The sequence below is a fragment of the Archocentrus centrarchus genome, chromosome 9 (genome assembly GCF_007364275.1).
Source record: "Archocentrus centrarchus isolate MPI-CPG fArcCen1 chromosome 9, fArcCen1, whole genome shotgun sequence".
In the NCBI taxonomy this organism is placed as follows: domain Eukaryota; kingdom Metazoa; phylum Chordata; class Actinopteri; order Cichliformes; family Cichlidae; genus Archocentrus; species Archocentrus centrarchus.
Window position 1 is genome coordinate 25,771,915 of NC_044354.1, and position 22,482 is coordinate 25,794,396.

Here is a 22,482-nt window from a genome sequence, read left to right on the forward strand (position 1 = left end):
CTAAAAAGGAGACTGTAATTCATAAATTTCTGAGGCTTTTCCAGTTCATGCTGAGAGCAGGTTAACATTTCTAAATGTCTGTGACTAAACAGCTCAGGATTTAACACTTGTGCCCTCCTCAAATTTTGGACCCCCTGGAGACCTTCGTTGCAAAAATGAACATGCACCAAAAAAATTCTATTTAATCGTCATACATCGTTTTTTTTTGGCTTGTTTTTTCATAAATCCCTTAATCAACTTCAAACCTGCTCAAAACTACCAAACAATAAATACACACACACACACACACACACACACACACACACACACACACACACACACACACACACACACACACACACACACACACACACACACACTCTTGGGACCTCCTGGTAGCCACATGGCTCCATAATATAAGTGACAAAATTACAAGAATTTCATGCATTGGCCTATAATGGAAAAAATGGTTGAATCTGATGGAATACAGTAAAAATGTTAAATATCACAACTTTTCTTCAAAATGCATGGTTTTATACTGTAACCGCAGTGAGATTAAAAAAGAAAAAAGAAAAGAAAAGAAACGTGGTTTCACTGGAATTCATTGGGGCATTTTTGGCCACAAGGTCTCCAGAGGGGGTATCTGACACTACATAAAAAATAATAATGCAATCAAAATAATTTTGTTGCTAATCTTTGACATATCCATGGCTCTAATCACCACCAATGCCCCATCCGTCTACTGTTTATTATATGGAAAATAATCAATTTTTTTGTGGTTGGGGGGGTGCAAAAAAATTGCAGTAATTCAAATAATTAAACTGTCGTTTAATTATTAAGTAAAATTATTAATTATTAATAAAAGCTCAGTTTCTGAAAGTAATCCCAAAAGACATGGATGAATAAATTTTGACATCAACATTAAGATTACTTCTAATTTGAATGTTGATCTTGGGTAGTGCTGTGTTGGATTGATGTAGTCAATAAGGACCTTATTTTGAAAACAGGAAATGATTGATCGTGCATTGGGTGGAAAGTGTTGCTGGCAAGAGTCTTGCTCGGAGCTTAGCAGAGGGGGTATCAATCTCCGAAATAGGGAGTTTGTTTGTGGGAGCCGCAGCACCTTCGCTGTTGTCGTTAGGTCACGACCCGGTAAGATGGCAGAGCTGAGGCACCGTGTAGCCAGAGACACCGACCCTGCATTTCAGCAGCAGCCGTCAGATGACAAGGTAACGTTAGCTGGAGCTCGGTCCTGCCATTTAGAGGTCCTAACGCTAGCTAGCCAGCTAGCTATTTGAAATTATCGTTATACTGTGACGGGTGTGATTTGAAAAGGTCATGTCAGAATTAATGAAAATCCGGCATTTTGGAGTTTTAGGAGTCAGCTGTCAGGTTATAAGAAAAACAGCAGCTCTAACGTAAAAGCTCTTAAAAGCCTCTAAAAGACGCCATACAAACCATCCGCCAAACCACTCACATTTTAAATTTGATTGGTTGATGCTGCTCATGGTCTTCCTGTGTGTGCGTTTGCTGCGAAAACAACAGCAAACCAAATACAAAAGTTGAAACTGCATCGAAATGGGAGCTGCGTTCTTCACCTGCGTTATGCCGATATGTACGACAGTTAATCTTGTATAACATAAATCTTGACCTTTATTTGAACAGGCCGTTTGTTTAATGATAAGCAGTTTACCAGCAAATGGTAAAATATTAAACTGAGGGTTGGTAAGGCGGTTTGCAAGCTAGCCACATACGATTCACACAGTTATACAAGCGATTAAGGGTTCCGTGTCACCTCCTCTGACAACTAGCAGTAATGTTAAATGTTCAACAGCAGCGTTAGCTAAACTTATTTTATTTGCTTATTTGTTTGTTTATTTACTTTGGCTCGTTTGTAACCGCTAGCCTGCCAGGCTCGCGAACATGGTCGCTGCCAGTTTACATCGAGTCGTAGACTGATGTGTAGCGCGATATTACAGCGAAGCTCATTGAACATAGTGTAATTAAGTTGTTGCCTTCAGAGTGAAGGGAAAAAATAACAATATAAGTGTTGTCAGCATGGACGTCAAAGATGCGCCCCATTGAATAGCGAGAGGGGCGTGGTGATGGATGTGTGGTTCTCCAGGGCGAGATAATTACAGAAAAATGGAGAGTGGCTTAAAGCAGCAGGGAAAGTAGGGGAGGCATTAGTTGGATTCTCACAGGAAACCACGCAGGCTAATGCAGTTTTCCAGGGAAGTGCACTAGGTGACTGACTAGTTTAACGTGTTCTTTATTTTCTTTTTGCCTTGACTTGTTTCAGAGCAGCCTACTGCTCTACCACATTGATCTTTTAATTTTGATGTGGTGCTCAGGTTGTGCAGTCAGGTAAATATATATCTATCTATCTATCTATCTATCTATCTATCTATCTATCTATCTATCTATATATATATATATATATATATATCTTATGTCTGTCACTGCTGAAACAATAGACATCGAGAATACAGAACACCCATCCAGTATATTTGCAGTTAAGTTTTTATTTAGCAGTAGCTTGTCTGATAAAGCTTAAAATGGAAACACTTAAATGCCACATCTTGATTGATACGTCTTAATGTTGAATTATTAACAAATGCAGTGTTAAGACAACATCCTGCTTAAAAAAACACAAATTTAGCCAGACTCCTCAAAGCAGAAAAAGGATTTATTTGAAAAAGTCTAGCTTGATGGTGGTGCATATGTGGACGAACATGGTGACGTGCTGCATCTGTGGAAAACCTGACATAAATGTTGCCATAAGACAGTCAGTCTGACTGAATGGGGTCAAGTCCGATACCCAAGGGGAACACCCCCCCCCCCCCCCCCCGGTTCTGGCTAGAACCCTGTAGTCTGTTTCAGATAATACAGCAAATAACTGTGATAAACTGTTGAAAATGACATATCTGTTGCTGTCTACATAGATGGAAATTCACATTTACTATTACATTTGAACTAGGCAACCTCCCTCTTCTATGGGAATATAAGCAGAATACAGTAAGCTGGCAGCCAGTTGAGTCGAGTCCCCACGAGTTGTCACTGACAAAGACTCATTTAGAGTTATGGCAACATGCTGTCAATCTGTCTGCATTTATAAAGTAGACAGCAAATGTTTGCAAACCTTCAGTAATCTCTGAGAGTGACTGCAGTCGGTCCAAGTCAGACTATGACAGTTTGCTGAAAGGTTGCCTTCTATCAGGCGACCTGTGCGTGCAAGTGAGTGTGCAAGACCCTCAAGCTGTGGGCAACCATTTGGTCACCACAAGTTGCAGTCGGTTGCAGAATATGAAAAAATTCAATGCAATCACCAGGCAGCCACTGATTCTTGTAGATGCAAATAGGTGGTTGTCCTATTTTTACTCGTGTGACTGAGCCATTAGCTTGCTCGTCCAGTGTTGGAAGGGTTTTCGGTCGAGCCGATTTAATTAAAGTTTGCTCAGCTACATTTTCTCAGGATGGTGGTGCATGAGATGGGCCCGCTTGTTCATAGTATTCCCAGAGTATTTTAATTTATTTAATAAAATATTGATATTTGGCATCCATATATTGATACAATGTTGCTACACAAAATATTGTGATACTATGCTGTATTGACACCCCTCCACCACCACCACACACACACAAAAATAAAAACAAAGTATAGTGAAAGTCAATTCACAAGCATAAATGACTCGGTCTTTGATTAGGTTACATAACCAATAATCTACCAGTAGCTGCAGTGCCTTGGTGACGTCAGTAGACTTTAAACCATTCGACATAGTTGTCATTTTTGACTGCTCCAAAAAAAAAGGTCCTTCTAAATGTTTGTGATAAATGAATTTGCAGCGTGAAGGAATCACACTCTCTTTGGCATGAAAACTGTAAGCTCTACGGCTGGCAGAAGTAGCTTTTTCTAATCAGCTGAAGTTTAAAGAAAAAAAAAAACAGATGTGCAAGACAACATAAAAGGGAAGGAGTATTTATGTGAAAGGAGCATCTATTTTTAACTTGAGCATCCTGAATGACGGATATTGTCTCCATAGAAACCAGGAAACGGGAGAATGGGCCTCTGTGTACTCTTACAGTATGTGTCTGCTTCTGCATTCATCCAGTGGGTTTCGACATCTGGGTGATAGTGCACACTAGTGAGTGTTTCAGGGAAATTAATTCAGTTTTCTAAATCTTGTAAAAACACAGTGTATTTGTTTTTAATTTAAAATTTTGGATAACTTCTTGCAGAGATGAGGTAGCCAAGTAAGTAATCACTGTAGGGTTTAATCCCGGGATCCGGGATTCCCGGGAAATGCGATCAGAACCATTTCCCGTTTCCCGGGAAACGTTAGACGGGAAACCGGGAAAAAAGTCGCGCGCGTCGATTTGACTTTCAGAAAGAAAAGAAAGCTTCAGAAAGTTAAATTTAAGGAAATATTGAGAGAAGGGTTCGTTTAATGCGAAAAGCATTACTCTTCATTTCAGGCACGTTCAGCCTCCGTTTAAGGCTTCAGCTTCATCTCAAGCGTTTTAATAGAGGTATTACACAGTTGTGCTTTTTTCTTCTTTAATTTGTTGAAATCGTAGGCAATGTGTTTACCCTAAGGTATTTTGTATTATATAATTTTATATTATTATATATTGTTATATTGCATTATATAGCCTATAAAATATGCCTGCCCTGAACAATAAAGAAATATCTGTTTAACTTCGAGTGTTTCTTTTCCTCGTTTGCAGCCGCTTACTAACAATCATGAATTAGGATACGGGCCTAATGTGTGAAGAAATTATCATGAAATAGATTGCTTTAACATATTTCGCTTTTAAAATGGAGTTGAGTAAAATGTATATTTTTTAGGCTATAAGGATTGGCCAGTTTTTCAAAAGGCGATTCACAGCGAACCTACTTTAACCCTCAGACAAGGTGTTATAAATTTGTTGTTGCCAGAATGGCAATGACCAAGTCGTGGTGCATTACTCAAGGCCCTGTGTTATGCCATATTATAGTGTAGTACGGTAGTTAACTTTTCAATGACTATTACAGCGTTCCACTGGTGGAGATATAGCGCAACAGATGTCGCCACGACAGCGTGGCTGAGCCTTTATCAATGCTGTGGAGATGAACCGTATTGTTTTGCACCAGCAATTGTAAAATAGCTTGGTATAATTCCATGTACAATGCAGGAATATTCGAATTATATTTGTTAAGGGAGTGTTGAGGAACGATACAACACCGCATAGCTCGAGCACTCAAATGTCGAGATGTAGGTTTTATTGCGTTAATCAAGCCGACGTTGCCCCCTACTGGGCATAACAGGACATAGCTGGAAAGCTACCTCTACAATATCACAATAGGTTAAGGCCGACACAGGCTACAGCTGGCCTAATTAAAATAAAAAAAATAAATAAACTTTTTCCCGGGATTCCCGGGAAATGGCTCGTCATTTCCCGGGATTTGATTCATGTCATTTTCGGGAAAAATATTAAACCCTAAATCACTGTTTGGCTTCACAACACTGATAGAAACATGTGATCCCCAACCCCAGTATTAAATCTCTCTAAAAAGCAAGTTGACTAGTAAAGCAGTATTTTTTTTTTTTTGTTATGAGAACCCATTCTAGTTTAAATTCTTTCTCACATTATAAACTGTTTGCCTTGAACCAGATCTTTAGTATTGTAACATTTAAAAATTAGGGCTTATCTGATCCAGTCTTTCAGTTCAGATACAGATACCTTGCCCTGGAGTCTGGGCAGATTCAGAATATCTGACATTAGCATCCAATATTAGCAATATCAGTCTGATTCTGACTCAGAAACCTGGATTAGATATCGGTGTCAACAAGCTGATCTACATTTGACCCAGTTAGTTCAGTTCACTTGTTGCTAGTAGGAGAGCTAACATGGAGGAAGCTAGTAGCAAAAGCAGCAGTTTTTGGTGTTTCATTCCTCCTACACAAACAGATTTTCATTGTATGTTTGAAGTAGTTTTTCATTTGACTGCAAACTGCTGTCAGTGGAATTGACGCAGCTGAAAGCTCCAGTGAGATGATCTCTTTCCTCACTTGTGTGTGTGAGACTGAGTCTCTTCATTGTTCTTTGAAAGCATTTATTGCACCTATGGTAAAATAACCTATTGCAGCCAACTCCATTAATATTAGCTCATTTCACATGTCTGCTGCCAGCTCCACTGCTAATGTAATTTGTGTATAAGGAGCAGTAAAAAGAGGTGCACGCAGACTGAGAGGAGGAAAGGAGAAACTATCGTGACCTGAAGACTCACACAGTTACACTCACAATGAGCTGAAGTTAGACTGGTGCAAATAAATTAGGTGAATACTTTTTTTAATGCTATTTACTTTGGTTCTGTTTTCATTTAATATTTAACTGGTAATACTGATTCTTGTTAGTTGCTATGTGTTCTTTTATGAAGTTAGCAAATCAATGTTGTGTTGAAGGAAAAAAAAAATAATTCCCAGTCTCTTCCTCACTGTGATGAGTACAGTGTATTAATTTAATTTACCTTAAGCTAAGGTATCTGTATCTGTTCCATGTGGGTAAGTGAATATAAAACAAAATGGAATTGGATTGAACAAATCAGCACAATGTCACCAGATATGCTATCAAGCTAGTTTGTATTGGACTGATTTCCAAAATATCATATATGATTATACAAATATCTGATTGATTGCATCATCAACAAGAAGCTTTGTATTAAAGCCAGAGCCTGACTGATATCTATTTAAGAATTTAAAAATCCAGTATATCAGCTGATTGTCTTTTCAGATTTCTCTAACATTTGTTGTGTTTGTTATTAATCTAGTAAATATCCAGCTGCAGTACTGTGGTATGGATCATTTGCCAAATTGCAAATGTGAGACTGAGTGGGCATCACAAAACCACCAGTCAACCATCTGCTGGGTGAATTTGATGTGACAACTCCAAGCCTTATTTGGTCACCAGCAGCAGAGAGGGCAGCAGGGGGGGTGAATCAGAAATGCAAGGACAAACTGCCCTAAAAAAAACCCTTTCTATTATTGGCGCAGGAGCTCTGACCATATAATGACATTCATATTTTTCAGTATTGTTACCATGCAGAGGTAAAGATCAGTGTGCTGTAGGCAGGCCTTCATCAGTGAACACATGGTTCTGAGAAATCAACAATATGTATGGAGATGGTTTGGAGCAGTGTTTAGCCACCCACGCACAACTGTGCACTGGCAGACCAGCTCCTGATCCCTTAATTACAGCATGTTCATGTCAGATGAAGCCGGTGCTGTTTTTTTTTTTTTTTTCAAAAGTGATTGTAGCAATATTTGTATTCAGAGTGTAAATCAACTGCAGTACACAGAATATATGTGTTTTAAATAAAACTGCATAATAGGGTTCTGAGGCGGTCCACACCAGGGATTCACAGGTGTTTCTAATTATTCTGGCTGATACTTCCTGTGGATATATATATATATATATCAGTGACGTGCAGTCAGGGGAGGCAGGTGAGGCACGGCCTCACCTGTCATCGTGGAAATATAAAATTAAAAAATAAATTAAATGGTTATATTCATTCAGTGATTTGTATTTTAAAGTTCTTTTCCATTTAACTACACCATTTTTAGATTAGTTTTTTCAAAATCGTTGAATTTTCGCATTTGCCGGTCAAATACTAAGAGACGAACGGTGAGGCACCAGCCCGGCGAGCCGCACCACGGATTGCGCAATCCGTGGTGCGGCTCAGTATAGTCATTGCCAATGACTACTAACTGTGCTGGCATGCTATGCAGTGAGACCGGATTACTTTCCCTTTGCATGTGGCTATTAAAATGTTCTAACACTTTTACTATATGAACTAAATTTCTATATTTTAGCTGGTGTATATAATGCACAGTTTTTTGTTGTTGTTTTTTTCATTAACAACTGTATGTGTGTGTAATGCATTCTTGTGTTGAGCGATCATGAAACTGCTGCGAAGAGACACTAGGTGAGGCACGCAGTTCTCGTGCCTCATGGTAGGGGGCGCTGGTGATCCCAGGGACTCTACGACTCCTCGGCGGCAAGCTACCATAAACAGTTAGCAAGGCCAGTTAGTTTTTCCTGTTGCTTGGCCTTATGTTCAACATGGAAGATTACATAACTCAACTGAAAGAATTTTCTAAACTGGACTTTCAATCGAAGCAGAAGATAATAATTAAAGGAAGACCAACACCGGAGCTAAAAGGTTTGCTTCAGACTATGTTAATGTTAAACAAAACAACTGTTGCCAATCAAATGGTGAATAAGCTATATGTTTGTAAATCTGATGTGATGACGTCAGTGCCTCACCAGTCACGACCCTCACCGCACGTCACTGATATATATATATATATATATATATATATATATATATATATATATATATATATATATATATATATATATATATATATATATATATAATTAGTTCAGTTTATTATATTTTTTTTTTTTACTGAGCCTGTTAGAGAGGAACCACTTCAGTGCTATTTTTAAATTGTGTGGTGTTTTCACAACTACCACCTCACCTCAACCTGAGTAATTTGGCAGAACTGAAAGCATCTGTTAAGGGTTACAGACCATTCTAACCAGCCTGTTTTCAATATAATATAGTTCTAATAATATAATGATAATAAAATGTTCTTAATTTTACTGTGACTGGGTGGGTATTTCAGGATTACATCAATTACCATTTTGGGTACTGTCAGTTACATTTTTGGCATAATTTGAGATGCAGCGTGTTATTATAATTGATTATTTTAGTGGAAATAAATTATTACACAAGCAGTAATCTATGATGTTTCAGTTTGTATTCATTGTCGGTGGAGTGTTTTTTTTTTTTTTGCACTGGGGAAATGTGTCACGTTTGGCCAAAAAGTACCAAGAGACCTCTAATCTAGCTATTTTATCATGGGATTTTAGCTGGTTGCCATGTAAATGCTATTTATGTTCTTAGTTTGACTGTATACACTGTGACATGACAAAAGTACCATTCCTTCAGCTGCACCAGCCCTTTGCTCCTGGAAATATGTAAATAGATGAGTCATATCCCTGGATAGCTCAATGAAGTTCAGCTCTCCTACATTTATCTTAGATCTATGATTAAACAACACAAACGTAAACGTACTGTTATGGAAGACTTGCTCTCTTTCCCCTACAGAGCCATATCTGTGCTCTAAGTGTCTTATTTCTCCTCTGTTGTTTTTCTGTTTGTCAGGGTTCAGACAGTGAGCAGAAGGCAGAAAAAGATGGGGTGTCAGATAATGAGTCCAAAGTGGACTCAGGGGTCCCAGAGGTGCCAGTCCCTCCTGATGACACCCCTGAGGTTTTAAACAAGGCCCTATCTGGACTCTCTTCAAGGTATGCCCAGTGTTGAAGGCAGTATATACTATGTCTCTTTTTTGTGTTGCTTTCTGCATTGTGTTTAAAAGTGTGATCATAAAGGTTCATCTTCTTCCTAGGGCTTGAGCGTGCTCAGTATTATTTATAGATATTCAACGCCCCCATTATTTCTTTTTTGCTGTGAGTTGCTATGTGCTCATTTTAAACCCACCCATCTAAACAAGAGGCCCTGGTACAGTGCTCATTTTGAGCACTGTACCAGATGACTTTTTTTTTAACCTAACTACCCCATGATGTGTGTTGTTTTCTTTTTCGGGGAACTGTAAAGGTAGCGCTGCAAGTCGGCTGCATAACCTCAGGACACCTGTCCCCCCGTGTTGTGTTTGTGTTTGTTGTATTCTTGGATGGGTGTTCTGTTAATTGCAATTTCCAATGTGTGAACCTGTTCACCCACATGGCAATAAAACCTTCATTCATTCATTCATTCATTCAAGTTTTTCCTGGACTGCATTTAAGCAGTGTTACATTTGTGGAGGTGTCATGATTCACACAAAGGAATTCCTCAGCACATATTTAAGCAACAGATATGAATCACTGAACTGCAGGTTTGTTCAGGGGAGCGTGTAGAACTTTTTGGCAAAATAATATAATTAAAAGTTTTAGCCCAGGCTCTTTCAGTGCCTTTAATTTTAAAAAAGCTGCCACAAGTGACTCCGTCAGTGCAGCCCGTGGGAGAAGCACAGCATATGCAGGATAGCTGACATAGATGTAAATGAGACATTGTCATCAACCTTCTCTCTGAGCAGTCCTACATCACAGCTATTGTTGCTTTATTTTATTTATTGTCACTTTATCAGTATTACTGACAATCCAGTGTTTTGCGTGTTTTCTTCAGATGGAAAAACTGGTGGGTACGAGGCATCCTGACACTAGCCATGATTTGCTTCTTCTTCTTCATCATCTACCTGGGCCCCATGGTGCTTATGATGATTGTGAGTACTTGCTCTACCAAAAATGTGAAATCAACAAAGTTTTTTTAAATACATTTTTGTAATATAGGGATGTGCTGATTTGTCAGTTCAGCCTGCGACTTGAGACAAGTGGACCTTTTTAATACCAAATTTGTTCTGTTAAAATGAATTATGTTAAGGATCAGACTTTTTTTCTCACTTAGTTTATATTAAGCACGTATTAAGGTTCAGAACTGTTTAAAGCAGTACATTCAGTTAATTTTTAACACACATGAAAATCCTAATATAATGGATTAAAAGGGATGCAGGCTGTCTAATAATGTGCAGGACTGCTGCTTCTGTCATCAGGGAATACCTTGAAAATAGGCCTGTCAGCCATTTTGTCAGTGGGACACCATGCTGTTGGATACACACACAGACACACATCGAGCTGTGATCGGGGTTTTTCCTGCACAGACGAGTTAAAGGAGAATCATCAGCGTTTTAATAGCATGAGCTTTTTTTTTTAACTAGTTTTGTTTATTGCGGTCACACTTACAAAAATATAATCCACACTTTTGCTCATCAACTCATCAAAAGGTCTGAAATACCAGGGACATGCATACATTTCTGTGAAATAAAGTAGCCCGCATCTTCGACTGTACTTTGGCTGATCTGACTTGTTGCCACGTTTTCTCCCCATCTCAAAGGCCCGTTCTGAGTTTGCGTGATCAGTATTTTGCCTTTGTCTGCTGACACAGTGCTTCTCTGTGCAGGTCCTCTGTGTTCAGATCAAGTGCTTCCAAGAAATCATCACCATTGGTTACAGCGTGTACCACTCCTACGACCTGCCCTGGTTCAGGACATTGAGCTGGTGAGGACACTCACACAAACACAGGGAATCGGACATAAACGTAGCAAATATCCATGCTGGCTTCTTTCTTATTGTATTGTCTCGTGTTTTTATTTTGTTGCAGACGTCCTGAGGTTTGTTTATCTGCCTATTTTAAATCATCGGTATCTAAGAGATTAAGCTGAAGAGCATATAATAGCAGAATTACAATGAATCATTAGCTCTCTTTGATTTTTAGCAGTAGTGGTTTACAATGTAGTGTAATAGATAGAAGAGCCCTGATATTCACTATGCCATGAGGCTGGAAAACCTGTTGAAAGACTTTTCTCCGTGGTACAATCAGTGTAACGGCAAAACTTTCAGCTATCTGCTGTTTTCAACAAGGGAAGTCAGTCAGTCAGCCTTGTTGATTTTTCTGCTGGCATATTGAATTCAGAGTCTGATGAGCTGCTGCCACAACACTGTGAGATGTGTACATTTACGTCAGCCTTCTGCCTTATAGGTACTTCCTGCTATGTGTGAACTACTTCTTCTATGGTGAGACTGTGACAGATTACTTCTTCACACTGGTTCAAAGGGAGGAGCCGCTCCGCATCCTCAGCAAATACCACCGCTTCATATCCTTCGCCCTCTACCTCACAGGTAGAAAAACATAAAGTCAAGTTTAAAATTCTGTGGTAACGTCATCATCATGCCAGCAGGCCGCAAGAAGCACTGAAGTTAGTCATGTCATGTTCACCAGTTTGTTCTAGTAAATATTAACTGCCCCTTAAACAAATAGACATGAGATGCTGATTACACTGCTCTGATCTGACTAGGAGACATACAGTAGCAACAGCATACCTTTGATTTCTTTTACACGTATCAGCGATTGATCAGTCTGTCTTGATAAAATAAATATTGCGTTAGTAATATTTCTTAGTTCCATTTTGGATATCTCTTGAATGACTCAAAGAAGTTTCTACAAATTTGGTACAGTGTTATTCTGAGCTCAGCATAACATCATTCATATACTAAATATTCAAAGTTTATATACAAATAAATATGTGCCCACATATGAAATTCTTCACTGCATATGTTATGAGTTTTAAAGGATGTAAACTATGACTCGACTGATTGGCAGAAAAACACGTGAGCAAAGCAGTAATTCTGCTCGTTTTCTTGGAGGAAATGAGTCACAGCACACTCAGGTTTTTATGTTACTTTCTTCAAAGCTCATTATTTTTACGCTAACTAGCGATGTCCCACTTCCTGTACTGCTGTGTGTCAGTCAGTAACACAATACTACTGTAGCTTCTAGCTGGTGCCAAACAGGATGTGGGAGGAAGGAAGCACCCCGACTGTCTTGCGTACTAAGTTTAAGGTGAAATTGAATGGCCCAGCTTGTCTTTGAGCAGAGAGGCTCTGAAGCTCAGAATTTGAAGTGACAGAAAATGCTGAGCTTTGCTGTGTTTTGTGATCTTATACATCTTAATTTCTTGCTTGGAAAACCATTATTGTCCCTCTGAAGAGGAAACACCTTCAGTATGTCTGAGCTGACTTATTTCACTTAGTTAAATCCCATTGTTCTCAGATATTCTCTGCTTTAGAGCTATTCACTGCACGTTTAACTGCACATGGTATGAAGTAGGTCAAGCTAAATTTAATCAGAGTTTGACCAAAGATGATTTTGATTCTGAATTAATTTGTTTCCTCCTCTTCACAGGTGCCAGTGTTCTGTATGTCATAAGTAATTTGTGCTATTGTTGCAGGTTTCTGTATGTTTGTGCTGAGTTTGGTGAAGAAACATTACCGCCTTCAGTTTTACATGGTAAGTACCCCCCTGCATCCTCTATGCATCCTGCCTCAAGGCTACTGTCTTATTGATGAGGCTAGCTAAAATACAAACCCTCAAGTAAAAGGAGAAGTGGGCCAGAGGCAGATCCACCAGAAATGTGTTTGGCAAAAAAACAGATAACATCCAGCAACATGACAACAGTTCTTCACGAAAAGAGCAAACACTAGACAGAAAAATTACTTCTTTGCTGTTGCAGTGTATGAATGCCCTGTTTATTTTTGCATTGAGAGCATCTCTGACCTCCATTTTGTGGACTCACAGCAACACCGTCCAAATGCAAATGCCACATGTGGCATCATCTCCAGACCTCTTACCTGCTTGACTTATGATATAATGAAAGAATAGCCCACACCTGTCACCTGAATGTGTTTTGGTACAAACCTTGCCATTGTCCAGTAACATATGGATTATGAACTGTGTGTCATCGGTCTTGTGCTGTCTCCACAGTTTGGTTGGACCCATGTGACTCTCCTGATTGTGGTGACCCAGTCTCACCTCATCATACACAACCTGTTTGAGGGGATGATCTGGTATGTAAAAGGCTCCTTATCTGCTTTGACACTGTACTGTCAAACTTAAGAAGCAGAAACACAGTTTCTTCTCTGACAGTCTTTACTCAAAAAGTAAAATGTACTTTAAATTCAATTATCTTGATGTTTTCATTATAATCCAAGTATTAGTACAAGTGCTATGTATACTGTTTTTTGTCTGATTAGGTTCATTGTGCCCATTTCTTGTGTGATCTGTAATGACATCATGGCCTACATGTTCGGTTTCTTCTTTGGACGAACCCCTCTCATCAAGGTCGGTAATTTTGAACATTTGAAGTCACTTAAACCTAAAATGCATCATTTTTTTTTTATTTTTATTAAATAATGTTTCTCATAAATTATTGATGCCTGCAGCAAATCACCTAAAGACTGTTGTGCTCTTTATGGTGGTGCATGAATTCTTTGATATTGGCTGTTGCAGCTATCACCTAAGAAGACTTGGGAGGGCTTCATTGGTGGATTCTTCTCCACCATTGTTTTTGGCATCATGGTAAGATGTGAATTTGATCTTTTTCCTTTTAGCTGTTAGAAATGTAGCCTGTTATGTTGTAGCTGCTTTAAAAGTGTCTCCTGTTATGAGTTTCCAATCAGGGGCGCACCAGTTTCAGTAAAACAAACACCCTCCTGATTTGGATCCCTATTTAAGTCATTGCGGCTGCTGCCCTGGATGTTTTAACCCTGCGGCCACCTCATCGTTTACTCATAAGCATCAAGGCATTAGCTGAACTAAATTAGAGCTGCACTGATCAGTCTTGAACTTGACTTATTTTTTTTACTTGCAGTAAAGAGTTTCCATGCTAACAACATGTTAGTGTGTGGCTGTGAGTGTAGCATACAGTGGCATGCTTATTTGCCTGCATTGCTGTGCACATGTTGCACATGCATGGAGTGTCTTATAATCGTTCACGTGGGAAGCTGACTGACTCCTGTCAGGGCCTAGAACGCTGAAAACTGGTCAGTTTTGCTGCCTGGCTGGTTGATTGGTGCATCTCTGAACTGAATAAATGTTACAGTGACACGACTGAAGTGTAACTTTGCTCTCCTCTCAGCTCTCCTACGTCATGGCTGGCTATCGCTACTTTGTGTGTCCAGTGGAGTTCAACAATGACTCCAACAGCTTCCAGGTGGATTGTGAGCCATCAGACCTGTTTCAGCTCCAGGACTACGCCCTGCCCAGTGTGCTGGAGTCTGTCACTGGATGGGTAAGATTCAGTCGCGGTCTCTTGCTGTTTATCCTGTGCCACTATTCATGCTCTTTGTAAAGTCCTCTCACTAAGACATTCATAACATGATGTAGGGTTGCCAAAAAAATTCATACTCGGATATGAATCGATACTAAAATGAATATTGAATTAAGATACTCATTTGCAACTGTATCAATATAAAAGTGGTTTCTTGGCCTCCTCCAGCTGACAAGCAACTGCACACAGCACCGCTGCAGTCAGGCACATCTCCTCCCCTAACTAACAGCTGAAGTAGTTTACATTCATAACACTGAACAACAATTTAGGAGGAATTTTAGAGGTCAGTAAAACTCCCATTTCAACAACAATGAAGTATTAAAGTTTTATAAATGTTAACCTGGCCGGTGCACACAGTAACATTAACTGTTTAATTATTAGCTGTTACAAGTTATCATTAATGTAGCGGCTAGCAGACTGTAGTTAGATTAAAAAATGAATGACTGCAGACTGAACGAGTCGCTGATGGAATATTGAGCCGTGACAGAGCAGATTACGGACACATGGAGCACTGGGCGGATTGCTGGCTGTGCAGAGCAGCACAGGAACCGTAGTTGAACTGAGCAGAGTCAAGAGTGTGGAGAACGAATCTGAGCAGATACAAAGTGAAATCCGGAGCAGAGCAGCCGAATCAGACGTGTTTCAGGCCTGAAGAGCTGCAGACTGAGGCGTGCAGTGTGAATGGTGGATATGAAAGAGGTGGCAGATGTGGTCAAGATAATAAACTTGAACTTTTCTACTTTTACAATAATTTAATAAAGTGTGTTTCATATTTTTTTGTAGCCAGCTGTGAGGTCAGCTTTAAAATGCAGGCAATGTTTTTAACAGTGTGCTCTTTTTTTTTTTTTTTTTTTTTTTTAATCTTTATTTTAATATAACTAATTCCTCACTTTATCTCAAATTAATTTTTTTAACTTTTTCATAATGCTCTTCTTCTTCAGTGATTCATTTATTTTGATGTGTTAGGTATTGTGCTGTTGTACCCTTTGTTTATGAGTAGGTTCTAAAACATAAAATATATTTGACTTTCATGATCTGTAATGAAATGATCTAAATCATTTGTAAAATGAATAAAACCTCAAAACATAATCTTAAATACTTATTTCAGTAAATCTTACTGACAATTGGGAAAATTAGTTAAAAATTAATTTAACTTTTTCATGAAATGACTTCTTTGCCATCACTGCTCTTGTTGCAGGATGGGGTCAAAATCTTCCCTGTGGTACTGAAAATGGTATCAAGTATTGTTCTGGGTATTAATATTAAGTTTGAAATTGTAGTATCGTGACACCGCAGTATGAAGTGTTTGTAAAATTGTTATTGAACAGTGCCAAGGGAAAACTTAGAGCCTGTTACTGTTAGAAACATAGTATACAAAGTTTTATACCCACTCACAGTAAATATAAGGCCACATCTTAGTTTAAATAATTCTTTTTAATGTCATGACCAAGTTGTTCAACACCAACAAACCAACACCACCTAATAAAGGTTAAAAAGACCTTTTGGAGCAGTTGGATGATGTAACACTTCCTCCTTGTCTCCACAGACTACAGTGCGCCTGTATCCATTCCAGATCCACAGCATTGCTCTCTCTTCCTTTGCCTCCATCGTGGGACCCTTCGGTGGCTTCTTTGCCAGCGGCTTCAAGAGAGCTTTCAAGATCAAGGTAGGGATGTGGCCATAGGACCGGCAGGAACCAGTCAGAGCCCTGAGAGGGATGGGGAAAATATATTTAAGGCCTTTTTTTTTTTTTTTCTTTTCTTTTCTCTTTCAGGATTTTGCAAACACCATTCCAGGTCATGGAGGCATTATGGACAGATTTGACTGCCAGTACCTCATGGCCACATTTGTTAATGTCTACATTGCTAGCTTCATTAGGTAAGCATGAATTTCCCATATTAAGATTAAAGTTTTACATAGTTTAATGCATTTAATTTTGCTTATTGTCAGATTGTGTCCTTTATGCTCCTGTACACTCTTTATGGTGCTCTAAGCAGCAGTTGAGCTTGTAATGTAATGGAGCTAATAGTAGTTTAGTGGAAGTTAATGTTCACCATCTGCACACTCTTTAAAGAGATAGTTTCTTTGAAATGGACTGCGAGCAACACAAAGGCATCTTCCATGCAACCTGGGGGTAACTGTGGCGTCCTGCTAGCGACCTTAAGCAATCAAGATTAAGTCTTTGGTGCAGTTCTCTTTGCAGCCAACAAACATCAGCAATAAGTTAGGGAACACATATTTTTCCCTGGGAACCAGCAGTTGCGAGGGCACTGCTGACCAGTCCCAAGGCCAGTGTGACTGGGGCCTTAATAATATCATTTACACTGAGAAACAGTTGTTAAAGAGCAACTTGCAAGTTGGTGTTCCCAGTAAATTAATGTGTGGGAAAATGAAGCAATAACTAGATTTTCCACATATACAGTAAATAAGATTTTTGTACTGGACTTTAAAAAACAAAGCAGGAAGAACTTGGCCATAGTGTTATATGAGGGAGTGCAGCTGAGCTATGTTGATGTGAGTTAAGAAATATGGATGCAAACAATATTTATGAAGAGGTTGAAACTGTAAATCATTTTGTATATGCCGGACTCCAGCCTTACAGTTATTAACCTGTTAGACCAGAAACAGATGAAGATCAGGAGAAATAACGACCCTATGTGATAAATTTACTTGTGCTGTGAGGAGAATCAGTGGTCTTGGTGATTGCTGCTAGCTAATGTTAGCTAAGGTTGTCTTACTAAACAGTACTGTACATTTAGATCTATATTTAGAACAACAAACAAAAGCTTCTAGTGAGCCCTACTCTTACCTAACAAAGGGTAAAAGGCAAACAAATGACACACATCTAAGTTTCTGACCAAAAAGCACAAGAAATAGTATTCATGCAAAGGGCTTCTCACTCCCACTAATCTCCAATAAGGTGCTCAGTATTTACAGTGATAATCAGTATTTACTAAAACTATTTACAGGAAGGTCACAGCTAACAGCACAGATAAGGGAATCTACAAACCCTAAAGTTCAGTTTCTAACTGCCACTCAAGCTATTTACACAAAACTCTCAAGTCACATAACAAACTATCAGCTGGAGTTTAAGAGGCTGGTGTTTACCCAGTGATCCAGTCCAGAAACTCTAACTTCTTCAATCTAGCCAATCAGCAGGCTCCACCTGTCTCAGCACATACACCCACACACATCCTGGAGGAAGGAGAGAGAGCTACACACACACCTTTGGAAGAAGTCAAACCAAAAAGTGACACATGAGCGTGGATCAGCACACATGGCATCACCTGACGTAAATCATCAGGTCTCTGCAGTGTTGATACAGAGCTGATTACACGCTGCTGCTGTTATCATAATGTTGAAAAGATTGTTAAATGCTATAAATCCATGCTTTTTAATTTAAATCTTAGCTGTAATATCTTTGCAAAACACACAAAGGCATGCAAGTTTTATAATGTAACTGAATTTAGAGAAAAAAATAAATGTGCTATTTGCTCTTTGAATAGACAAATAGTTCAACAATTTAATCTTTTCCTCCCCAGCTGTACTTCTGAATGACTCAGCCTGTCTGGCGTCTTCTTTTTATACCCTTAATGTTACTGACACGTTATTAATAAAGCTTATTAGTTGTGGACACTGCTGTATTTCCCCTGGTTGAGCATGTGACCCATATGCTGAAGGTCACTGCAGAGGGCTGGCTTTGAATCCACCTCGGATCATTTTCTGTGTGCCAGTCCCCCGACTCTCTCCCTGCTTTCCTGTCCACTCTGTACTGCACTTAAAACAAAAATCTTATTTATTTATTTTTTTTAATGTGTGTTTTCCGTATTGTTGAAGATTTGTGTTTAAGCATTTCCCCACTTTCTCTCAGGGGCCCCAACCCTACCAAGGTGATCCAGCAGCTCTTGGCCCTCCGTCCCGATCAGCAGCTCTACATCTTCAACTCTCTGAAGGCTCACCTGACAGAGAAAGGCCTGCTGCCGGCGCTGGAGGAGGTCGCCGCTGCTTAGAGCCCCCCACCCCCCCAGCAACCACAGCTAGCTCGCCCTGAGAGGAGGGGGAAATGGAGATGAGGGCAGCGGCACCCAGGGAGCCCCCGTGCGGCCCTGGAGCTCTGGGAAGACTCGCAGTGCTTTGCGTGAGCGAGAACACATCTGAGAAAAACAAACAGAAAAACCACAAAATCGACAGCCTTGGGTCATTCCATTTCATGTGGGTGTGGGAGTCATTCTTTTTTGTGTTCCTGCAGTCTGTGAATCATGTTTCTGACACCAGTGTTTTCAGGTTGAGTTTGTGAATCACTGTACTTTTACACATTTCCATTACAGTCACCCTCTATCTATTTACACTGTTAAACACAATGTTGGTTTGCTGTACATTTCTACCTGTACACACAATATCCTCTATATATATCTATTATTATTATTGTGTGTTGATATTTTATAGTTTTTATTATTTCAGTGCACTGCTCTCAGCCCTGTTACTCACTGTATTCTTACTTCTGCTGCACCCTCTCCTCTAAATTAAGTTTAAGTTTCTTTATTGTGAGTTTTTCTATTTATACATAGATGGTTTTATATTTGGTATGGTTCTATTATATCTTAATGTGGTGTCTTTTTTTGTTCAGACTGAATTCCCCGTTGCCATCTGCCACATGCATTTGTTTTTTTGTTTTTTTGTTTTGTTTTTTTGTGTCTGTTTTTCTGCCATTCAACAAAGCCTCTCATGCTTGGCCAAATCATTAACGTGATTGTGCCGAAGTCTAAGGTGAACAACTACATTACACTTAAAGGGGACCTATGATGCTTTGTTGCAGCACTATTATTATTATTGGTGGTATCAGTAGTTTTACATGATTTGCAGTTCAGAGTAGTCCTTATCTTATATTGGGCCTTGGTGCAGGTCCTCAGTTCACCTTCGGAAACAAGGTCCAGCTTCCTTCCCTTTTAAACTTCCTTCTGATTGGCTGCCTCTCACAGTTTTGAACAGCAGGTTTCCACTGATATCACACAGAGCCAAGAATAGAGAGGAAAAGACAGCTCAGAGATTACATATTCACTGACCTCACATTTGAAAGGTTAGCCATGTTTAATATGAGCATCCACCATTGTAGCAGTATGTATGTGTGTGTATATATGACAGGAAAGAAAGGAAAGCAGAATAGGTCCACTTTAGGTCCATCCAGTCTTTAAGTTCACAACTGTTGGTGGTGTAAGGAACATAAAATCCACAATATCTTGTTGATAGAAATGCTTTTTATTTTGATTTTATTTTTGCGGTTCGTTGCCTGTTGACTGTAAGGTACAGAGGAATTGTTGCATTCCAGCTGCTCCCTTTGACACTGCTGGAATCGGTAACAGAACAAGTAGGCCACAGAGTTTCTACACTGCCATCATCAGCTGCTTCTGCGTGCTGTGATGTCACTGTGTTTCCGGGCTTCAGTGCGCAAACGGCACATAAACACTGACCGGTCAGCTCGAGCTATTTGAATGAAATCGTTGCTGTAAAGTGGCCTGTTGCTTTCTTGTTAGGTTAAACTTCATCAAAACGGTTCCTTATTGTGTACGTGCTGCCGTTCATTCCCAGAGATTTTCCAGTGGAAGTTTTTATTTATGCTACTTTCAACTGTGTGTATTGGATTTAATTCTAAAATATAAAAGCTGGAGCTTCTTTACAGTTGGTTTCCTTTCAGTTTGGCTTTCTGAGTGAGTTTCACACACACGCTGCAGATGTTAAAGGGGTACCACACCACTTTGTTTTTTTTAAACCTGCCACATTGACTCATGCTCTTAATCTGAAGACAAATTTTGGTGGAAAAATGTGGGCATTTGAGTTGGGGTTAATCAAGCGAAAGGCGCTGTTTGTTAAGATGCGTTGTTGGAAGTGTCTGGCTGATTCATCCTCTGTGGCTTTTTCCTGTTAAATGCGATAGAGCCGTTTATTCCATTCAAGCTTAGAAACGACTGAGGTGTGGATTAGATTTCAGGTGAGAGGACAGGAGAATGGTTGATCTTTGCCTACAGGACCAATCAGCATCATGTTTGTACACATTCATTGTTTTCTTTCTGTCCAGTCTGAACAGTTTTTTATTTGGAAGTCTGTACTCAAAGGACAAAACAGCAATATGAACATTCATGCAGTAGTCAGTGTAGCAGGGATGTGACCATGGACAGTTTAAAAAAAAAAAGAAGTGCTATTTATGTATAAATATACTATTTATTTATACAGTTTATTAGTCAGTATGTCTATGCTAACCATAAAAACCAGCTGATTCAGTAAATGACTCCTTCATTTCAACTTAAATTCCCTCTGATCAGATATTCACCTAAAAAAAACAAAAAAACAAAGTTGTATTTTTAAGCAAAGAACCTTTTTTGCTACCCAGATTTTGCTTCTGCTTGATCGTGGCAATCAATTTCTAAAAGTTGATTTTAATATTTTTTTATAGAAGGAGCCGCTGTATAGCCCAAACGAGTTTTTTCCTCCTATATTTGAATTTCATTCCATTCACAATTTTTGTGACGTCCAGCCGCTCGTCATCTTTAAGATGTTTTATTTAAGCAAACCTTTTTCAAAGTTACTATATTATAGATTTATTAAGAGGATGTTCAGAAAAATTATTTTGAGTGTTTAGTATTTTTGCTTAGAGGCATATTTATTATTATTGCCATATAGGAAAAAGTATTGAAATAGCAGAAAAGTGTTTTCTTGCTGTGGCTTTAGTACATTTGGATGTGTTATTTAAGCTCTTCCCTGATAGCCGTTGTGTGTCTACTTCTGCGTGGTTGTGCAAGTTGAATCAACCTGGATACTAGTGGACACTTATTTTAGTAGGTTCCAGATAACTAGTGTCTCAGCAGGCACAGGTACCTCATGTTTTTCGGGCCTCACTGTCTCCGTTGTCATTCAGTGGTGCAGGTTTTTAGCCCCGCAGCTCTGTACTGCCATTTCACTGCCTGGTGTTCAGACGGCCACTAGAGAGAGCTGTAGCTCCTGTGCTCAGCTGATGGAGTGTCACACTCTGTGGGTGGATGGGTTTGACCCTTTCTAACTGCTGCTTGATACATTCCAGTACCCCTAAAGTTGAGATTTGCTCACAAGCAGGTAATTTCTAAGAGATAATCATGCCACTTTAAACTAAAAGAGAAACCTGATTCTGACCCTCACCCCCATTTTTCAAGGGCACCCAGGATTCACCTCTGTGCCATTTTTAATCAACACAGTGCCACTTTGCTGTTGTGCATCCTGCCAGGCCAGGAGCCTCTGAAAAGGAATGTATGGGAGAGATGTGTCTGTCCCACGTACTGTGTAGATTCCCCCTTGTGTTTTATTTTATGGTTCGAGGTTCTCTTACACAACTATATGATTTTTCAGTATATAATTATTCAGATGTGCAATGGTTTGTGTTGCGTTGTACATTGTCTAGAGAAAAGCTGTAATCTTTTGATGCTGAAATGTGCTTTGTCTTGTTTCAGAGAAAATTAAAAATGTATTACAACAAAATGTGGTTGGTTGTGTTTCTCCCTTGTTGGGCTTCTTCCCCATTTTGAAATACATTCAGTTGACTTCCTTGCACCGATCTATGTAATACCCATTTGTTTTATGATGGAGAAACACCAGAGCTGGGAGCATGTCGTGGCCCAGTGGGAGACGCCTAAACTTTCACCTTCTAGAGTACACCACTGCAAATACTGATTTTTGTTTCACTGAAACCTGAGCTGTGAAGCAACAT

General features: G+C 39.3%; 1 protein-coding gene across 1 annotated transcript; it reads left to right on the forward strand.

The window, feature by feature from the left end:
• The first annotated feature begins 997 nt into the window (after positions 1-997).
• Positions 998-22,212, forward strand: cds2 (CDP-diacylglycerol synthase (phosphatidate cytidylyltransferase) 2). The gene is made up of 13 exons (XM_030737256.1): positions 998-1,208; positions 9,194-9,336; positions 10,214-10,310; positions 11,045-11,142; positions 11,624-11,763; positions 12,873-12,931; positions 13,406-13,488; positions 13,675-13,762; positions 13,931-13,999; positions 14,559-14,711; positions 16,297-16,416; positions 16,525-16,628; positions 18,622-22,212. Exons 1-13 carry the CDS (start codon positions 1,137-1,139, stop codon positions 18,758-18,760), a joined length of 1,365 nt encoding a protein of 454 aa, XP_030593116.1. The 5' UTR covers positions 998-1,136; the 3' UTR covers positions 18,761-22,212.
• The last annotated feature ends 270 nt before the right edge of the window (positions 22,213-22,482 follow it).

Excerpts from the sequence above, each read along its gene's own strand:
- cds2 (XM_030737256.1), top strand. The coding sequence starts at position 1,137 with ATGGCAGAGCTGAGGCACCGTGTAGCCAGAGACACCGACCCTGCATTT. Across the intron at positions 13,489-13,674 it reads CTGTTTGAGGGGATGATCTG|GTTCATTGTGCCCATTTCTT; the intron begins GTATGTAAAAGG and ends TTGTCTGATTAG. Across the intron at positions 14,000-14,558 it reads CCATTGTTTTTGGCATCATG|CTCTCCTACGTCATGGCTGG; the intron begins GTAAGATGTGAA and ends CTCTCCTCTCAG.